Source organism: Opisthocomus hoazin, chromosome 5 (genome assembly GCF_030867145.1).
Source record: "Opisthocomus hoazin isolate bOpiHoa1 chromosome 5, bOpiHoa1.hap1, whole genome shotgun sequence".
NCBI lineage: Eukaryota > Metazoa > Chordata > Aves > Opisthocomiformes > Opisthocomidae > Opisthocomus > Opisthocomus hoazin.
In genome coordinates, this window is record NC_134418.1 from 85,738,677 (window position 1) to 85,760,275 (window position 21,599).

The 21,599-nt window shown below is 43.9% G+C and overlaps 1 protein-coding gene across 1 annotated transcript; it reads left to right on the top strand.

Moving 5' to 3' along the window:
* The first annotated feature begins 983 nt into the window (after nucleotides 1–983).
* LOC104331893 (tyrosine-protein kinase TXK) lies at nucleotides 984–15,587 on the top strand. The gene is made up of 14 exons (XM_009937239.2): nucleotides 984–1,054; nucleotides 1,285–1,387; nucleotides 2,201–2,406; nucleotides 3,240–3,305; nucleotides 4,507–4,561; nucleotides 5,396–5,475; nucleotides 6,493–6,620; nucleotides 7,851–7,925; nucleotides 8,885–9,056; nucleotides 9,908–10,124; nucleotides 11,093–11,157; nucleotides 12,990–13,108; nucleotides 14,021–14,178; nucleotides 15,505–15,587. Exons 1-14 carry the CDS (start codon nucleotides 984–986, stop codon nucleotides 15,571–15,573), a joined length of 1,584 nt encoding a protein of 527 aa, XP_009935541.2. The 3' UTR covers nucleotides 15,574–15,587.
* Nucleotides 15,588–21,599: the final 6,012 nt, after the last annotated feature.

The window sequence follows — 21,599 nt, forward strand, 5'->3', positions numbered from 1 at the left end:
GGAGCCCGGCTGGCTGGTGCTGCTGCCCTCTCGCCCGCTGGCCATGCATGACGGGGGAGATAGTTTGAGGACCCAACTCAGCCAAGAGCGATTCCCCACTGGTTTAGCATCCCGGCTCACTCCGTTGGAGAGGAGATGAGCAGAGGGACCGGGGACGGGTCCATAGCTGCCACAGCTTGGCTTAAACTGCCATGGGAACACAAGCTGGGGAAAGCAGGTCTCAGCCTGAGCAGACGTGGACCAGAGCAGATGTCAACCATTTATTTACCTCGTTCAGGTCTTCTCAATGCCTTCCAACCTATTTAATGCCATATCTGCTGCTCATACAAGATACACTAGATGGATTTCTCTGTAAATGTATGACGTATGTGATGGCGTGTCCAATGTATTTATCTCTGGGTTATCAACCACTTGGCGCATAAGTGTAAAGCACACCTTAAAAGCATTTAAACCTGGGTTAATGCATATATTATGTTAATGGCTACAACAGAAACAGGAAAATCACTATTAATTCAAAGAACTGAATGTAGCATGTCTCCTTTAATAAAGCACACACTAAGAAAAAACTTGTTCATGCAAGTGTGGTTTTGCCATTGCTGAAGGGGACAGCTCACCTCCTGTCCCTGATGATGTTCTCATCCTTTTGCTTGCGTTGGTTAGAGCTCGTGTGGGGCGGTGTCAGATCAGTCAGATTGGTACTGATCTGGCTGACAAGGTCTTTTTTTCTCTTTCTGATTTAGTGAGCTGATTTGACTCAGCACATGGCCTCATAATTGCTAAGATGTTGTAAGGGAGACAGTAGGAGCAAACAGCTGGGGCGACAGGAAAGGTCTGCCGTCTTTGGTGGGTGCAAATTCAGCTTTCACGCTTTGCCAGCTGTCTGACAGCAAGGCAGAGCCAATAATGGGGCTGAGCCCACGTGGTAGTCCTTAGTTCTGTAAGTCTTGTAAACAAACAAACAGGAACACTGCAAATCATGGAAAATGTTCTTGTTCACAGATCACACCATCCAGTCGGTGTTCTGCTGCTGCTGCTGCTACACGGTGCAAAAAAGGTACGTGAAATGCTTCAGCTTCTCAGCAGTTAGGACGATCAAAAATATCTGCACGTAAAGGACTTCTTAAAATCCCTCTATTTTTGGTGGAACTGCTGATTATGCAGAAGTCTAAAGACACTCTACCCTGCACGCCCCTAATGAAGGAAGGCATATATATCTGTGAATGTTTTTATGGGAATATTTGCAGTTATGTATTCACACAAATACTTCATGTTTTTCAAAATCAGAGCAATGAGAACAAAAATGAACCTGGACCCTGACACTGGCCTGGTGACCCAGTACTCGGCCTCACAGCCAGATGTTTCCTATGCATCTACGTGGAAGTGCAGGGTAAGTAATGTTTCAGCAGGTGAGAAGAGAGAATTGAGGTGGTGTCCCGTATGGTGGCTCAGCACCAGACCAAGCAGAGGACTAACTCACTCTGGAGCATGTAGTGTCCTTTGTGGCATAAAAATTAGAGTAAAGGTATCTGAAGATTCATACTGAGGTAAACAGAGGGCCACAGTGAGGTTTCCCAAGCTCTCTGTCATGGACGAGGTGATTCCTTCTCCCACTTTTGGGTCTGGGTGATGGAGGTGGGAAGAGCAGGATGGAGTTGTTGGGTAGATGTAAGCTCACCCTGCTCAGCTGGCACAAGAAACTTCCACCTCAGTTTTACTAGATCTAAGCTGAATTAATCTGAGCTTTCAAAGCATTTAAGTGCGAAGCTAGAACCTAACCTGATGCAAAAGAAAAGGACTATGCTCCTGCCAATTTGAGCAGGAACTCTGTGGTGCCCTCCCTGTTAGCTCTCCAGATAAATGACCAAATCTCCAGACCTTGTAACTCCACTGACTTCAACGCTGCTCTGCTTTTACACCAGCTGAGGAGCTGTCCCAGCATTTGTACCATGTAGAAGTCACCCCAATTAGGTAGATGGCTTGTTTATTATTCACTGTACTTTCCACTGTCATGCTCCTACAACAAACTACTCAAACATACGCCTCACTGTTTTACAAGTGATGAGGTGACAGTGCCTTACAAGGGGAAGTAATGACCACGATGAGTTCTTTCTAGTTACTGAGATGGTATAATAGCAGGGGAATTAAGCAAGAAATAGTAGGGAGAAATGACTAATTATAAAAGATACTTTTTTTTCACTAGCGTAAGAGGCAATTGCGGTCAAAGAACAAGCCGTTACCTCCTCTACCTGCCGAGGCCTTGGAAGACTACACCAAAAAACCTAAAGTTATTGCACTCTATGACTATTTTGCTAGAGGACCCTCGGATTTACCGCTCAGGAAGTCAGAAGAATACATTATCCTCGAACAGTATGATCCCCACTGGTGGAAGGCAAGAGACCAACAAGGGTAAGAGAGTGGGCATCTCCTTCAGTCTCGTGTTCATGTACTTCAGACCATGTGAATCCCTAGGCTCCGAGCCATGTGCAAACCCAGCTTGCCACACTTCCAGTGCTTTACAATGTAGTGTGCGTGTGTAAACACTTCATAAAGACCACAGAGATTATTAAGACATGTGCCTGAAACAAAATCCCTGATCCCAAATCCCTAGAGGTTTTAGAGAGCTAAATAACTTCAGATAGGGTTCTTTCCACGTTTATGTTTGCGTCGAGTCGTTCCCCCTTCTCCTTTGCATTTTCTTCAGTGTATCTTGTACTCTGATGTTGGGAATGTTTTATACAGTAACTGTCTCCTTTTCATTCAGATTTCTCCTTTAAATACTTAAAAATATTTTTCTCAACTCATATTTGCAGCAAGAGTACACTGATTATTCTCTATATACATGCAAGCACACACTTCATACTTCTTCATACAAAAGCTTTGTGTAGGCTAGAAATGAAAATGGTGGCTTCTGGTTCAGAAGAGATATATATATTTTTTTCTGCATTTTCTTTTGATTTGACTTGAAAATGTTTATCGACATGCGGCTCTCACGCTCTATAAATACCTATCCCAGGTATACTTTTTCATTTCAGTAGCCGTTTACAGTTGTGGGGCAGAAAAATTGTGCCTGGGATGAATGAACTCAGGCTGCTATTCAGTTCCCACATTGGGATTTGATATCTAACGACGTAGCCCATAGGGCAAGGAACCTTTGTAATTCAACGAAAGGCAGATGTGTATCTTAACCCTGTTAGTATTTTACACTGTACAATAACATTATCCCCAATGTGTTGTTTCAGGAATGAAGGTTTAATTCCCAGCAACTACGTTACTGAGAACAAGAAAAGTAACTTAGAAACATATGAGTAAGTACCCTTGAAAATGATAATTGTGCTTTCTTTTCTGAAAATGGATTGCAGTGATACATTTTAGTGCTCGATTCTTCAGTCTTTATTAGACACGAACAGGTGTTTATTGAAAGCTCTCTTTTCTTGTTACAAAACGCTACTCTTAGAATGAATCAACCACTTTGATTTGGAACTATCTGCTCAGAGTGTAACATCAAGTTACAAACACTGAGCACTCCAACAACCTTGATTTGCATGAATCACCATGTCAGAACCCAGATGTTTCCCACTTCTGCAGGCTCACTACGTCGTGTTTCTCTGTTCTGATCTCTTCCTGATGTGAACATATAATTAACTGACTAGAAGCTAATTCCAGTTACTTCAACCTAATTTACTGGAGAAAAGAGAAACATTCCGTGAAATTCTAGAGCAGAGAGGCCAGATGCAGTGAGCAGGACTGTAAATTTCATCACAGTTTGGCATAAATCTTTCCTGGGTGTTCTTTTGTTTGAGTTCATATTTAATCACAGTGAATGGGTGTGTCCAGTTCTGGGCTCTCCAGTTCCAGAAAGATGAGGAGCTACTGGAGAGAGTCCATCGGAGGGCTATGAGGATGAGGAGGGGACTGGAGCATCTCTCCTACGAGGAGAGGCTGAGGGAGCTGGGCTTGTTCAGCCTGGAGAAGAGAAGGCTGAGAGGGGACCTTAGAAATGCCTCTAAATATCTGCAGGGTGGGGGTCAGGAGGATGGGGCCAGACTCTGTTCAGTGGTGCCCAGCAACAGGACAAGGGGCAACGGGCACAAACGGAAGCAGAGGAAGCTCCAGCTGAACATGAGGAAGAACTTCTTCCCTCTGAGGGTGACGGAGCCCTGGCCCAGGCTGCCCAGGGAGGCTGTGGAGTCTCCTTCTCTGGAGATATTCCAGACCCGCCTGGACGCGGTGCTGTGCAGCCTGCTCTGGGTGACCCTGCTTGGGCAGGGGGTTGGGCTGGGTGACTCACAGAGGTCCCTGCCAACCCCGACCAGTCTGGGATTCTGTGAATTACAATGGTCTAACAAAGTCATTCCAAATTAAGAGATGCTTTTATACAACAATAGTTTCATTCAGGTTTTTGGACTGGGAATAGTGCAACTATTAAGATGGATTAGTTTTTGAAACAGAGCAAACATTAATTTTTAACTGACTGAAATTAAAGTATAGGTTATCTCCTTGTTGCAGGTGGTACTGCAAAAACATAAACAGAAGCCAGGCAGAACTTCTTTTGCGCCAGAAGGTAACTCTGCTTCTACAAAGAGCTAACGATATCTAGCAAAATCTGTCAGTAGAGGCATCACAAGCGTTACCACAGTCAAATCCAAATCTGTTTGGTATGCAGTAGGAGAGACTACTTTAAAATAAAGTAGTAAAAATAAAATAAAGCTTTCTGGAGTAAGTGTACAGTGCAGACTATCCAGACTTCAGAGTTTTAAGGTGTAGCCCCAGCAAATTCTATGCAGATTTTCCACACCAGACAAGCTGAATTGCACGTGGCTTATTGTGCTTGTCTTTCATATGAAAACACCAAAGATCCGTGTTTCAATCCGTGAACTGAGTAAGTCAGCGAGGTGGCAGAGCTCAGCAAAACCCCTGTGCCCTCCTTATGTATAGAACAAACAATCCATACTGCGTTCTACCCCCCACCAGTTACCAAAGTGCCTGACTCAGCTAAACTCACTAGGTCTTTGCTCAAGGACTGACACTGGGCTTGGGCAAGGTTGACCAGAGAACATCTCAGGTGACAAAACTGTTTTACAGTATTTTTTTTCCTAGTGATTTGTAAAATTTGATTTTTTTAAGAAATCAAAGCGTTTTCACTACTTCACACTGAAGAATATAATTCAGCTAAATTATTTAACTCCAAGAAATTGTCTGGCACTTTGTGTTTTCCCTTGGTTAATTTTGCTCTGCTATGTATCTAGCTACGAATTCCTGCTCTCCACTGCTTTATCTCCCTCCCAAGCAATCATGGGCATTTCACAGAAGTCGGTAATCAGCTGCAAGTCCTATCTCAAGGGAGGATTATTCAAGCTCAGAAGCAGAAAATAACTCTACTTGGATTTCTTTTCAGTCCAAAGAAGGTGCATTTGTTGTCAGAGATTCGAGTCAGCAGGGACTCCTTACGCTGTCCGTGTATTCGCTGGCTAAAGGGTGAGTTGCTCGGAGTGGTTGGGTTGGCAACAAGAGGTGAAGGAGGAGCTTCCCCCAAACTCCTCGGGTTCAGTGGGTGGGTTGGACAGGAGCTGTGAACCACCGAGGTGCTGTTCGTGTGCAACCTCCATTCCCCACATGCAGAAAGGAGGACGGTGGGCAGTGGATCTGGGAGTCGGGGTGCAGATGCCCTGCCAGGACAAGATCAACTGCACTCGTTGAGGTCCTCAAATAATCTGCTCCAAAGGCTGTGCATCCCACCTGCGTAACACAAACAACAAGCAGCTGCTTGCCTCTCTAGCCATGTCAAGCGCTGTGGCTGCCACCCCACCCCAGCCTTCGGCCACCACACCAGACGGCTTCCCTTCTCTGCAGCTCTGCTGTCCCAAAACATCCCTGTTTTCTCCTAAAATCATCTGATCTCCTCATTGAGCAGTCTGACTGCTTTTGCCCGGGGACTGCAGCAGGATTTGCTTCCTCCCTCATTAGCAATCACCTTCAGCATTGACTTCATCCCCCTTGAGCTGCCTCGAAACCAAGACAGACAGATAGTGTGGAGAAATACAGAAAAGGAAACTTCTCAAATAAAAGCACCAATGAAGAGACTTTGGAGAAGCAGAACAGAAAATTTAATCTCACAGCATACATTAATATGTTTTTAAATTTTTGGGTATGAAGAGCATTTTAATTTTGAAAGCTTAGATTCAAAGAAATGCCAAATTGGGAGGAGCAGCTGTTAAGTGCTACAGCTATGTCTTACGGATGCAATGATACGAGGCTAAATACTTCTACAGTAAAAACCATTGTGCAATATGTCCCAAAGCTGGGAGAGAGATCCACTCCAGGAGTCTTTTTTTTTCCCACCTGAAACAACATCCCACCTACACACAGCCATTTTAAGCAGAGAATTGTATCTCAAGTTTCAGATTTTTCTGTGCACCTTTTTCAAGTAAAATTTAATCAGATTTATAGCATAAATTATTTTTATTGAAAATTATAATCCTTTGTTGGTTTCAGAAGCCATAATGGAGACATTCGACATTATCAAATTAAGAGAAACCACTTGGGACAATATTACGTAGCAGAAAAATATCTCTTTTCATCTGTTCCTGAACTCATCGAGTATCATCGACACAACGCTGCAGGTAACCCGTGTAAGCTGACACGGCTTTATAACTGACGATTTGAAGCTCCTCAGGACTTTGAGAGGTTGGAAATCACTCTTCCTCTGATATTTTCCTTATAAAAATAGAAACAAGCTTTTCTATTGCTAACGAATTCAAACCTGCCATGGGCCTTTCTGCCAAAGTCGCAGCTGCAGTGTGCATATACCGTGGGGGAAGTGAAAGTCCCAAACTCATTTATGTGAATTAAATGGATTTTACAAAGCTAGGAGCCTAATGTATTTACCTTCTCTCTATTTTCATGGTTCATATTTGACTCCATGATGTGACTTATATGAGATTTGATCATAGTTCTTTCCTTGCCCACAACGCTGCGACTTGCATGCATGCAATCTAAGAAAAACAGGAGCCATGCTATGCGTCAGCAGGCAGCATTTCACTGACTTTGGCAAAAAAACCCCCGCCCCACAAACAATCAAAGGCAGAATCAGGGAGCACAAGGACTCTCTAACATCGATTTGCAGCCTACCAGAGTCAGCCACCTCTAACCGTTGGCTGACAGCAGCCTTTTATAATTTTTAGCAGTAGAACATGCTTTTCATCTTGGTTCTACTCATCATTTTAATACAATATAAAATGGTTTTACCTGAATGAATGGCGATGGGAAAGCACACAGAGATCCCTCGCGCTACTGAGGAAGGAAGGAAGATGCAGGGATGGACAGAGCCTTTTGCCTGAGAGGGGGGGATTGTAGGAAAGCCACAAAGTAGGAAGGGACCGGCATATAACAGCGGGAAAAATGAAAGAATGAATGCAGGGAGTTCTTGGTGAGGGAGCTGCTCACTGGTGCTGTTCGCTCATGAAGTCAATGAAAATGAATGACAGACACACTACATCTCTTGTAATAGGAAACAACCCTGAGAAATCATGTTGGAAGAGACCTCTCGAGCGGGTGATGTAGTATTGCAGCACTCATGTAGTATTATTTCAGATCACTAACATCACACAAACAAGCAGCAGTGTCACTTTGGGTTGTATGAAAACATAGCTACTTCTGTAGCTGGGCCGCTATTGAATAGCCTTCCTCCATCTCTCTTCACTGTAGTGTTTGATCCAAACAAGCTGTACTAAAAAGTAACTTCAAGAAATAAGAATTGTAAATCAGATTCTAAATATTTTTTTTTGAGAAGAGGTATGATATAGCATACTTTAAAATGGGGTAATTGGTTATTGTTGCTTTGTCCTCTACAGGTCTTATCACTCGTCTCCGACATCCCGTTGGATCAACCGGATACTCTCCACCAGCAGCAGCAGGGTTTAGTCACGGTAAATTTTTTTATCTTGTTTTGGTGGAGATTTAGGTATCTGTCTAGGCAAGCATTTTGATCACATTTGCCCAGTTAGTAAGGAAGTTGTCCCTGTGAAAGTTCCCGGTAATGAGAAACACACAAACCGACGCATTTTCACCAGAAACAGACACTCATTTCCTCGTGAGGCGTCAGAACCAAATGAGACACCTGACTCGAGTCCTTCTGTTTAGCGGCTGTTGTGTTTCTGTTACCACCACCAGTGTGTTTCAGAGCTAGCTGGGCTTTCGTAAGTGGGCCCAAGACTCAAATATATATTTAATAGCTTTTCAAAGGCTATTTGATGTATTGAAATGCTTAGGAAATTGAAATGAATATTAGTTATGGGGAAGATATTCTTTGTCAGCTCTGCAAGTTTTAGAAATAAGAATGGTAATAATACCATATTAGAAAATAAGCAACAAATTCCAGTTTTGGCATATCGATGAGGAAGTTAATATTATCTGGCTGATTGGAACCTCCAAAGTCCTGTGTCTTCTCTGTGTATGTGGCCATGAATCTCCAGGCTCAGTATTTCTGAAAGGCTGGAATATTCTGGTTGTTACAGCCAGTAACTATTTCTGTAGCTATGCTATTCACCCGGAACTTGTCCAGAGTTAAACACATCACATATCATACTGCCAAAAAAAGATCTCATATCTAATCAAAATTAAAACCTTGCCTTATCTTCAAGCCTCAGACACGCCTACATTAAGCAATTTAAAAACTCATCACATCCTACAAGCCATAAAATAATATTTACATATAAACATATAGGAGCACGTGGAAATTTTCAGATATTTTAAACCCATGTTATAGCTGATGAACAGCCGTGATGTTACGCTGCGTGCATTAACTGCAAATAGCAAGACACGTGTCCTGGAGCACGGTTCAGGAAAGCTGACCTGACTGTTGTAACATGTTGGGTGGTTTTTACAGAGGAGTGGCAATTAAACCCATCTGAACTGACGTTCATGAAAGAACTTGGGCGCGGGCAGTTTGGCGTCGTTCAGCTCGGTAAATGGAAAGCAACCATCAAGGTCGCCATCAAAACAATCAACGAAGGTGCAATGTCAGAAGATGATTTCATCGAGGAGGCCAAGGTGATGATGTAAGTACAAAAGCTGTTATATCTGATAATTGCCATTGAGATGACCAAGAAATGAATTGGTCTTAATTGCATTTGAGATAAACAGACAAAGCCAGTTTGATGGGAATGGTGGATGTGCAGGACAGAAGATATGAAAATCTGAACCAGACTGCAGCAGTGGCACCCATCAGCAGAATCTTTCTTTAGAAGGTGCACTGCCTTGCGCTGTAGGGAGTAAATGTGCTGATAAACAAACGTGCTCCTACAACTATCCCTGGAAACATTCAAGACCAAGTTGGACAGGGCTCTGAGCAACCTGATCTGGTTAGCGGTGTCCCTGCTTGTTTGCAGGGGTGTTGGACTAGATGACCTCTAGGGGTCCCTTCCAACCCAAAACTTTCTATGATTCTAACTATTCTTTCATCCATTAATCATTGCTTCTCAGACCACTGGCAGAGCTCATAGCCCACTAAAGATTCTGAGAAACGGTCTTACCATTTCTGCTAATTTTGCGAATTCGGAAAGTATTCAGACCAGGTGTTGGCACAGACCAACAGAGAAGAACCCTTGCAGGGTCATCACCCCTGCCCGAAAGCCAGGCATAACGAGACCTTTCCATTTCACATCATCCAAATCAGGTTTCGCATTCATTGCATTTCTATAACTGATGAACTGTTATGAATTCCAGGAGTGAACTTTCTGGAGGAAATTATAGGCAGAAATGTGTTAGATAGTGGGGTAACTCTGAGGCCAGTTCAATTGAATAACGTTATCAATTACTGAAAGTATTTTTCAAAGCCATCACGAGGCTCAAAGGTCCAGTTACCTGCCAAGGACAACTCATTGCCTGTCTCAAATGCGATTTTGAACAGGAAACTCTCCCACCCGAAGCTGGTCCAGCTTTACGGAGTGTGCACGTGTCAGAAGCCTCTCTACGTTGTGACCGAATTCATGGAGAACGGCTGCCTGCTCAACTACCTTCGGCAACGGCGAGGGAAACTCAGCAGAGACGTGCTGCTGAGCATGTGCCAGGATGTGTGCGAAGGGATGGAACACCTCGAAAGAAATAGCTTTATTCACCGTGATTTAGTAAGTACAATAGGTTTTCTAAAGTTCTTGGTAAATGCTGGCAGTATAGAACACGCCGCTGCATTTTATGGGACACTAAGGTGTCCTGTAAGACTTCAGCCCTGCAGGATCCAGCAAGTCAACAGTGTTTTCCTGCCTGTAAACCAAAACTTCTCAGCTGTTGTTTTGTCTGTGGACAGCTGGAAAAACTACCTGGTGGTTGAGAGAAGTCAGAGAAAACTGGGATGTTAGCATGGGGCAGGCCGGCGTTAGGACATCTCAATACAAGAGTCTCAAGCAGTGATATCACAACACAACCATAATCACAGCAATACAAAAGGTCAGCAACAATGAGGCTTTTGGAGCTTTTTTAAAACAAAATCTTCTGCTGTCTACATTTTTTTCTGCTCCCCACTGCCATATCTTGATGCTGGGATATCTGGGTGGCTTTTCTGCCCCACCCCTCACACACAGGGAACCACAGGAGCGGAGCTTGTTTCCTTGCTCCGCATTTTGTTCAATGCTCACATCTGGATGCAGAGAGGAAACCTTCCTTCTCTTCTCCCTAGCTGCCTGAAGAAATGTAAAATCTTGACAATTTCCAAGGAGTTCCTGACTTCTGCCATGAAAAAAAAATCACAAAACATTTTTAAAAAGTCACAGTGAGCATCCTAACGCTAGTGTTCAGGGAAATCCCTGCTTCGATAACTAGTCTCTGCAGCCGAACATTTCTTTTACTCTGCAGGAATATGTAAAAATATCACAACTCCTACTACATGCATTTAAGCTGATTTATGCTATGTATGTGTAACTACACAGTAGCAAAATGTGTTCACTGACTCAGAGACAGAAACTCACTTATTTTTGAGCAAGACACTCATCTCCTGTTAGAATATAAACAGTATGAGCTGTAACAAAAATAATCAGCCATTGTATTTTTCTTAAAATGCTTTAGCACAGATTTTAGATGTTTCTCTCATTTTCCCCAGGCTGCAAGAAACTGTTTAGTCAGCGCCGAGCGCATCGTGAAAGTGTCCGACTTCGGCATGGCGAGGTACGAGGCCACTGGCGCGGGTTTAGTGAGTCCCTGCTCTCCGTCAGCTGCGGCGTGACCAGAGTTGACCCCATTGCTTGCCTCGCTGATTTGGGGAATCCCACCGCGGCCAGTTTTTGAATTCTGACGAAAATCATAATGTTGTTTAGCTGTTGTGCCACGAAATGGATGCCGTGTCCTCCTCTTGGTTATGGGTGAGGGTAAGACAGGTAAACAAAGCGCCTGGTGAACTTCAGAGGTAGCTCGCGGGCAGAGGAACGCCCAGCGAGCACAGGGCTGCGGAAGCTTGAAGAAAGAAGTTCCCCCCATTTCTGAGCAGCGGGGAGGTCATAAAGTCCCCGGGGACAGAGGTGGCAGTGGCTGTGTCGGGCAGGCAGGAGGTGGGGAGGACGGGTAGGAAGGGCACTGAGCCCTGCTCTAGCAGGGAAGTGGTTTTTCTGCTTGGTGAGAGGACCAGCCTAACGAAAAGAAAGCAAAACGCCCGCTGACACGTGGTGCGTTTATGGAGAAGCGTGGCTCTGCCCTCGCAGCCTTCCCCCAGAGACGTGCGGGATTCCACAGCGGGGCTGGCCGAAGGACCGACTGCTGCCCCAGGGGTTGGCTCGCTCCTTCCCTCCTTCCCCTCGCAAGCCCGGCACAAAGCACTGTGTTTTCCTGGCTGGTTCTTCTGCTGGATGAGTAGACTGAGTTGGCTCACTCTGGGGGCAGGTGAGCTTGGACTCATCCAAAGGTACCAGAAAGACCAGTGAGAGACCAAAGCGCTCTCAGCATCCAGGCTGAGAATGATGGACCTGAATGGCTCAGCGCTGCCAAAACATGGAGACCCAGTGGTGTGGCTCTAGGACAAGCACTCACTCTCCTCGGGAGACCATGGAGAGGTGACAGGATCACAGTCTCACTATGCAGACCTCACACAACTACCTCTACTGGTTATTTTGTACTGTTATTTCATACACTCCTTACCCAACAACCTCTCACCTTTCCGTGCCTGCACCGAAAAAAGGGAGACAACGAGACGATTTCTCGTAATGGGGCCTCCTTTACAAGGTGCTTGAAAAGGTGCCTTTGCGTTATGCTTTTTGTGGGAACAGATGCTGCATACTGCACGTCTGTTGTCCGCTCAGGAACGCTCATACTGGGAAGACGTGCACAGAGCTTGTAGGCAGTTAGGGATCAGCCTCATAGCCTTTTAAAATGTTGCCCTACAAATGCCTGCATCTGGCACGTAAATTCATCTTAACTGGGAGGCCAACTCCTCTAAGCTTGGGCAAAGAAAACTACTTTTCCAGTGCACATGCAGAGCTGTTGTCTTGTATATGATGAACACTTCTTTCTGTGTTGATTCTGTAAGAACATGCCAGAAATTATATTTGTGAGGCTGGGCAGTGGATCCCGCCCACCAGGTACAAAGTGTAGCCCTCTGCCAGTAGTGTTTGGGTACAAGCAGTTGGAAAGGTGGACTCTTTTCAAAAGAGACAACAATTATTTATTGCTGCTGGTTTTCCTGCCCATGGCGTAGGGATCTTCCCTACCGATATACACACCCAGAAGATGACAATAGCAACCATCCTGTCAGTCCTACAGAGAGTCTTAAAAATGTTTTATTCCAACATACTTCTCATGGTCAACTCAAGTAATTCTTTTAAACAGAAATCTCTCTCAGTGCATAGCTTCCAGTGTGTGCATTTTATATGAAACTAGTGATACCATTTCCTTGTTTCTAAATCGACACTGTATTTTTATGGAATTACAAACCATCTGTGGAAATGTTGCCAGTACTGCTTGCCCTTTACCTAACATTAGAATATACACTGTTTCCTGTTCTTCTTTAGATACATCATTGGCGATGAGTATATCAGCTCTTCAGGTGCCAAGTTTCCAATCAAATGGTCATCTCCTGAAGTCTTCCATTTCAAAAAATACAGCAGCAAATCAGATGTCTGGTCATTTGGTGAGTTCATTGGGTTAATGTGCAACGCGCTGTGCTTCGCTAAAACCACTGATGTGATTTAGGCAAGCGTAACCCTACGGACGCTACCTATCTTAGGCCTGAGTTCTTCCCATTTTTCACATCTTGCCTATATGGGACAAGTATGTTTTTTAATAGAAAGGTTCTGTGCCTAAAAATTTGACTGAAATGTGCATTCTTGGTAAGACCCCTTTAGCCACATGTATATTACAGAATCACAGAATCACAGAATGGTAGGGGTTGGAAGGGACCTCTGTGGGTCACCCAGTCCAACCCTCCTGCCCAAGCAGGGTCACCTTCAGTAGGCTGTAGAGGACCTTGTCCAGGCAGGTCTTGAATATCTCCAAAGAAGGAGACTCCACAGCCTCTCTCGGCAGCCTGGGCCAGGGCTCCGTCACCCTCAGAGGGAAGAAGTTCTTCCTCGTGTTCAGCTGGAACTTCCTCTGCTTCAGTTTGTGCCCGTTGCCCCTTGTCCTGTCGCTGGGCACCACTGGAAAGAGTCTGGCCCCGTCCTCCTGACACCCACTCTGCAGATATTTGTAAGTATATATTAGGTCCCCTCTCAGCCTTCTCTTCTCCAGGCTGAACAAGCCCAGCTCCCTCAGCCTCTCCTCGTAGGAGAGATGCTCCAGTCCCCTCATCATCCTTGTAGCCCTCCGCCGGACTCTCTCCATCTCAGTTTCACGGACCACCACCTTAGCTGACCTAAAAGAGAGCGGAATTGTCTCAGTTAAAAATGTTTTTGGTTGTCTTTTTTCAGCTAAGGCTATCCGTATTTTCATGCTTTACTCAATACACAAAAAAACAAGGTTGTTTTTTGTTCTTCGAATGTTGTTAAACAGCTTGTGGGTTCGGGGTGTTTGTTTTGTCCTAAATATTCCGGTTCACTTCTAGGTGTGCTGATGTGGGAAGTTTTCACAGAAGGCAAAATGCCTTTTGAGAGCAAGTCAAATTCTGAAGTCGTCCGCGAGATTTCTCAGGGCAACCGACTCCACCGACCACGTTTGGCATCACATACTGTGTACGAAGTCATGTACAGCTGCTGGCATGAGGTTCGTTGCCCTTTTTTTCTTGTGACATTACTATACAGTATTATTCCTTTGTAATGTGGATATACAGGGATTCTCCAAAAACCGAGGTATTAAGTCCTTATTTCACATCTGTGGCATCCTCAGTATCTATCACTACGCTTTTTACAAATCATATCTATGTTTACAAGCCTCTGCTTCTTTTGACTGTTGCCTCCAATAAAAAGAAAGCACTTCAGCAATAGAACAGGTCTTCTAGCCCATCCCTGGTTTGGAACATGCGGCTGCTGTCTCACTTCTCCGCTGCATCAAGTGTAATACCTTCTTCAGCCCTCCTTCGTGCATGGCTTTCTCTAGCTCTGCTCGGAAGGATAACCTTCACACGTTCATATACTACGCGGGGATGCCCACAGTGCGGATTTTAAATCCCATTTTTAGCTGTACATCAGTGCCTCTGTACATCACCACAGCTCCTAGGCTGCACCCCTTTCACCCTCTCCACTCCGATTTAGTACTTCATGCTCTTTCCCCATTTCTCCAGCAACTATTTCTTTCTATATTGGTACAAAAACACCGATTTCATCAGCTTCTTCATCTGAGTAATCCCTTAAGGTCCTTCTCTAGTGTCTACAAGAAATGAATCTTTAATTTTGGATAAAAGGGACTTTCAGAAGACCTTTATCCGCAATGCTTTCATGTAAATAGGCAGGTATACACTGAGAGTAGTTGGGCAATCTTGTTGCTACTCTTCTCTCCTTTATCCTACCTCTCCTTGCTTGCCCATCTTTTAACTCTACATGGTATTTTCAGACTCTGAGTAAAAAAAAAAAGGCTTAAGAGACTGAGACCTAAACTGCATCTAGCTCGCTTCCTGCACACATCCACCCGGATGGAGCCAGCAGAGAGAGGACAGGGAGGAGTTCTCTCTACTCCTGTCTGCCATCACCCAGGAGTTTGTTCCCCACCGAGCTCCAATACACCAAATGACACAACAGCCAAGATCCTTTTCAACAGCCCAGGAAACATTCCTGAGTGTCCTGGTTTCCTCAGAGGTAGCGCTTTCCAGTGACCCATTGCAGGGGACAAATCCTATAGGAATTCCGGTCCAGAACTGAAATAACGAAATTTTAAGAATGCTTGGAAAAGTGGCTGCACGCACACTGCTGGTGTCATGAAGAACAGATGAACGGTTTTCCCTCAAATGATACACTTGATCTTTTCTTCTGTACAAATAAAGTGAAATGTAATTTTGAAGTGGTAGCTCATATCTACTTGTAACCATCTTCTGAAGTCTGGTACTACAATTGACCAATCTGCTCACATAAATTTATGCTTCGCTTTCCTTTTCAGAAACCTGAAGGACGTCCTACTTTTGCAGAGTTAACAGAGACCCTCACGGATATAACGGAGATGGGATGATCAGAGATTTTACACCAATATATTTACTCAAAGTCTAGCATTCAGCATGTCAATAGCGTGGCTGATGCAGAAAACCTCAGCCTTTTACAGCGGTCTCTCCTTAAACCACAGGACCAGCACCCTACGTATTGAAGTAGCTCTTTGGACTCGGCCCAGCTTTGACTCATTTGAGGAAGATACCTCAAGAGACTGGCTCAGGACTCTCCGGGCTTTATTTTCACTATTAAGAAGAAAAATCTATCTGGAAAGAAGTCACCAAGCTTAGTCACCTTATAGGCCTTTTTTTTTCTTCTTTTGGCCAGAGCTACACTAAATCCTGTGACAATAATATTATTTGGTACTTAATATGACTCACGCACTGGAGAGTACTGCGTGGCAGCAGCGAAAACGATGGAAGAACCTCTGATAAAGCTCTGGCTAGGTTGTGCTTAAAGGCAAGCCCTTTTCCCCCGCGAAGCACCCAGCACCGAAGAAACGGAGCGGCGTTACAGAAGGGGTGGCATGCCAACGGACACGATGAAATTCATCCATGTGCCCACTGCGGGGGATAAAGGTGAGCAACGGGAGCCATCGTCGTTCAGCGGCTCCCAAGTCACACCCGAGCGGCTGGGGAGACTCAGCATCCCTGAAGCATTTCAAACCTGCGACGCAGGTCAGGGCGTCTTCCCTGCCAGTTCTGCAGGGAACTGAAAAGAAGAAGAATACTGAACTGAAAGAAGAAGAATAACGACCATCTTACCCAAACCTCTCCCACAATTTGCCAGCGTTGTCTCCCATTCCTCACGTGCTGCTGTCTGCTCAAACACCCGCGCTCTCCCTAGTCCTCCCCAGAGTGTTTAATAGGCAAGTTAAAGCTGGAACCTGACCTTCAAATGAGGTGCTTTGGATTAGTCTAGCTCAGATGGATGCTGTGATATCTGACACAGACAATGTCTGTAACCCTACTTCTTAGGTTATTATTCACCTTTAATTTTAAATAATTTTAAATCTCAATTCGATACAAATATAAAGAAGGAAAGGCAGATGAAGTTCATAATTGCTTAATATAAAATAATCAGACCATTACAAATAAATAGGTTATTTAAAATATGTGATTGCGTTGTGAATTATTTATAGGTAAACACATCATGGTATTTAGTTTTATGGCATTTTGTAGACAAAATATCTAAAACACGCTAGCTGAATGATTGAGTTCTGTGCAATGCAATTTTTCATTTCCAAATTTAAAAAAATAATTGTAACAACAAAATTATCAAACATCCCAAGTTTTGAATTTCCAGAAGACGATAGCATCTCTGGGTCAAATTCACTCCTAGCGTTCACCATTCATCTTCACCGCAGTCGTATTTGGACAGTTCTCGCCCCTTGGGAAAGGAAGTTGTTTGTCCTCTTGTTTGAACTTCTGGGAGTGCCTTCAAACACACCTCTAAGGCATTTTTGCTTCAAGTGAAGCATGACAGCCCTATCGTTTTGTATAATCTGCTAGAAGAATTGCCACCAACTGACATCACTTTACTTTTATAATTGACTTTTTATGAGCACTCAATTGCTCATCAGACCTATAACGAAATACAGCTCTGTACGACAGAGTACCACGCGTTGGTCTCACCACGGTTTATGGCCAGGCCACAGAAGTTCACGGCGTTTCAGCAGATGATGTGCTATAAAAGCCAAATTCAAACTGTCTCTGCAACATGAAAGTACGCTGGGATGTTGACTAACTTATGAGGCACCTTTTTTAACCGCTCTTGTAAAACTGGTTTTGCCACATTTGTTACTGCAAGTTAATGTGTAATGCGCTGCAGAACCGTGCAGTAAAGGGCAGCTCCATTAGGTTTATGTACTCAGAGCACCCTGCTCGCACCCGTTTCACTGAGCTGTCCCGGGGCGAGCACGCATCCATCCTTGAAACATGTTGGTCTCACACACGGAGCCAATAACGCCTGCCTACCAGGCTTCAGCCTCTCAACATGACCTTTCTGTAGGCTGCTTTGGGAAAATTATGAGTAGGCTGCTATTAACACTCTCCTACAGATAAATTTACAGCTGCTGTCCTCAGGCAGACAGTAAATAAACCAAAAAGCACTAGAACGTGCTTCAGAGTCAGTGAGACCCGAGCTTAAACAGCAACAAGAAAGGTCTACGGGACAAAGGTCAGGTACGTACAGCGTATTTACTTACCAGAAAAGCTACATCCATAAATCAAGACTAAGTAGGCCACCTTAGTCCTGACGGTGCCTCTGAGCTCAGCTCAAACCTAACCATAGGCAAACAGGCGAAAAGGAAAGTACTGAGAGGGGTGAACAGTGCCTGCCACCCGTGCCACCAACCATAAAGAGGCACATGTGGGCTGTTAGCTGATTTTTTTAAAACTTTGGTGTAGTAAGAGGGAGACCTGGAAGAGCAGTAAAGGTGAGAAGGAGGCACTATGCCACCTTCATACAGCAAATGTCCAGGCAAAGGCTGCAGGAGTGCTCAGCGTTTGTAGCAAACCAGCTGATGTTTCCTGATCAAACAGCAGAAAACCTGCAGCAAGTCAGTATTATGGAGAAAAAAGGCAGAATTCCCAGCCTCTGTGCGCCAGTCGCTTCAGATATCGCTCTTTTCTATAAAAAAGCCACACTGTTGACAAACTGGGAAGTATTTTCAGCATATAAAATTACTTCCCTCGTTGGAAGTACTCCTGATGAGCAATGGAGATCAACTACTTGCGTGCAAGAGTCTGGTGACGTTTATCTCCGGTGCCACTTGGTTTTCAGACCCATTTTTTTACCCCCTCTCTAAGGTTCCACAAGCCAAGAGGCCTCGCGGACAGGCTAACTAACGCACACCCCTCACGCGCTCCCCGCGCTCAGCCTCCCCATCCTGTCCTCAACCTCAGCACCACGGCAAAACCCAACAGAAGGGCGTCAGCTATGGACAACCTGCTCTGTGAAAGAGTGTTTTCCAACGTGCTTGCCAGATTTGTTTTGCCAGCATTTAAACAGCAAGAGTATGGTGTTTGCTAGGAGTATGTAATTCCCCAAGAGCTCCAGGATGCAACCACGATGAGTGAAGATGCTGAAGTTCTGAATCGGCGCTCTTTGGGATGAAGGTTTTTTCTAGCGTGGCTGTTCTGAGCGTGGCTGGGAAGGTAGGTAAAGGAAGATGGTAGAACTGGTTTCTGTCGAAACTAATAACCTCTGTACTTCCTTCCAAACTCCCTGCAGACCGTTTAACCTACCCAAGACTTGACCTACCTACATTTCACCAGCACAGCTATGTAATGAATTCAATTGCCCATTAATTTGTCCTGTGGTATGGCAGTAATGAGTAGCTGCCACAATTTGTTTCATATCAGCATTTAAAAACCATAATTTGGTTAGCAATGTATTGCCTCTGAGGTCTTCTTTGTTCTAGTTCTTAACCATTCCCCCTGCTTTCCAAAATACTTCAAATTACTTTCAATGACCTCCTTCATTTCACTGCCTGGAAAATCTGACAACTCACTGGAATATTTGCCCTGAGAAAGAGATCCCTCGTACATCAGCTTTGGGTCCTCTGCCCTAGTTTAGAAGGGAAGGCATGTTCACTTGCTGTTCTTTTTGTCCCTCAAAATCCGTCTCTTTTGACTACTAATCATCAGCATTAAATGTTCCTTGCTGATGCTTTCTACAGAACACCAGAGTAAAAATAACACATCTGGACTAACCGGGTAATTCTGTCAGAGAAGATAAAACTTCTTGCTCTCCCCATACTCTTCCCTCCAGTTCCATCACAACATCACAGACATTTTAGCTCAAGGTGAACATACAGTAGTGTCACACATGGCTTTCCTAGGGAGCAGAAAACTTTCTTTCCTATCAGAAAAACTAGTAAAAGTCAAAGGTACCAAAAGCAGGTCATGATCAGACGCACACAAACTGCACGGACATCAGCCAGACCTTCACCATCTAAAAATCCACTTCTGCGTGCACAGGACAAGCTGCTAAACCCAAGATTATTCGCTTTGGATCTATCAGACAGCATTTAAATGCTTACCACAAATATGAATTACACTGCTTTTTATCCCTTGTTTAAAAAACACAGATCACTTCGTACACAATCCATGAATAATTTATTACAAGAGAAATATTAGCACAGTTTCACTAAAGATTGAAATTATTCCAAATACCTAAATATAAACTTTTTCAAAAATAATGTCCCTTACAGCAAATGTTGTTTATACAAAAGGAGAATCAATAATTTACTACTTTACATGACAGACTTCATGTACACCATGAAAATATGCATTAACTTTGGTTTTCTGACATTGTAAGAAAATAACATTATTTTCCTAGTAGATGTCATTTATGTATAAAAGCAGATATGCAGGTCCAGTAGAAAATAGAGAATTTTTGCTTGGTACAGGTTAGTTTACATAATTTACAGCTCAATTATGAGCCTTCGTTCACGGAAAAATTCGCTATCCACCCAAAGCATCCACTTTTACGACACTCTGTGCACGTTAGAGAATACACACCCTGCTTCGTGAGGAGGTTCTGCTTGGCATACAGATCTTAGCTGATTAAAATCGGTTTTTAATTGCTGAAATGCCAGTATCCTCGGGCAAAGGTTCTGGACTCCCACCTCCAACCCCCAGAACTGGAAATATGACTTTTCCGCTGAGCTCCTCACGACCCACACATCCGGCTGCCGAAGCCACCTTCTTGCTGACGAAGTGGCAACAAAGGGGACTGTGGTGAGTAACTCCTGGCCTGAGCAAGCTGGTTTGGGGAGATAAAGATCCGCGACCACAACCGAGGAGCACGCTGTGGTACAGACATTCATCTTCCAGGCCCACGGCAGATTAATAGCTAAAACATCTAATAAAGGGGAATACTCATTTTTAGAAAAGATGAAAAGGCCAAACTACAACTAAAGATGTTTTTGATGTTTCTCAACCCTTGTTTGAAGGCCTTCCTTTACCTGGTATTTTTAGATACGGCGCATGAATTGGAAAATGGATTTTGCTTTTCTAACGGAATATAAAGTAACAGGACTGTTTTGTTGTTAAGCAACAATGATGTCTTTCCAGAAAATAAGAAAAAATTTTGAAAAGCTTAAATGGGTTTTGATGAGTAGATGGCAATATTAGAAAGAAGTATGGAAATAAGTAAAGCCCCTTCTTAAACTTCACAGTAGTAGAAAAGAGAGTGGAAATTCTTCAATGCACATTCTGGCCTTCTTCTGCCTTTGAACAACTTACTCTTTTATCCCAATTTTTTTAAGCCCACAGCAACTGTGTTCAGGCCTTCACTGAATTTGCTTTTTCTTCAAATGTAACTTTGTCACAGCTTTGAAATAAAAAAGTACATGCACATCCAGGCATTTGCAATCTGTTCTGGACTCTTAAGGCAGAAGAGCTAAGACTTTGCTGTTAAAATACGGATTCTGAAGGAGAATGGTTACCGAGAACCACACTTCAGAAATTTTTTGGTGACTTCTATTCGAGATTCATTGGCAGGTCAGCAAAAATTAAAAATACTTGCATAAATTTTATATTAAAAGCTAAAAGGGTTAAACAATGTTTTATTAATATTATGTCTCCAATGTCTCCATTGACTATCCTTCAGGTACCATCAAGTTTGCTTGGCAATAAAATATAAAAATATAAAGCAAGCCTGAAATATTAAGGCCATCACTACAACAACAGCAGAGTGCTTGTCACTTCAGCAGTCACGATGGGAAAATCACGCTTTGTAAACACAGCTTACAAAGACCACTCTTTTCTGCTAAAAATTGCCAACAGGAGATGCTGCATAAAAAAAGGACAAGGCTGTTCATTGCCTGACACACAACCACCGTCAGGTTTCTGTCTATCCCGTTAATTATTGAACATCTTCATTCATTACTGCCAACAGCTGGCACGGAGGAGGGGCCCACACTTCACTGGCCTTACAGATGGATTTCCAGAGGATTGCAGAAAAGAAGAGTGTTTTGGTAGACACAGGTGGGCCAAGCCTGCAATTTGTGACTCTTCAACGGTGGAACACCGCTTGAGAGTT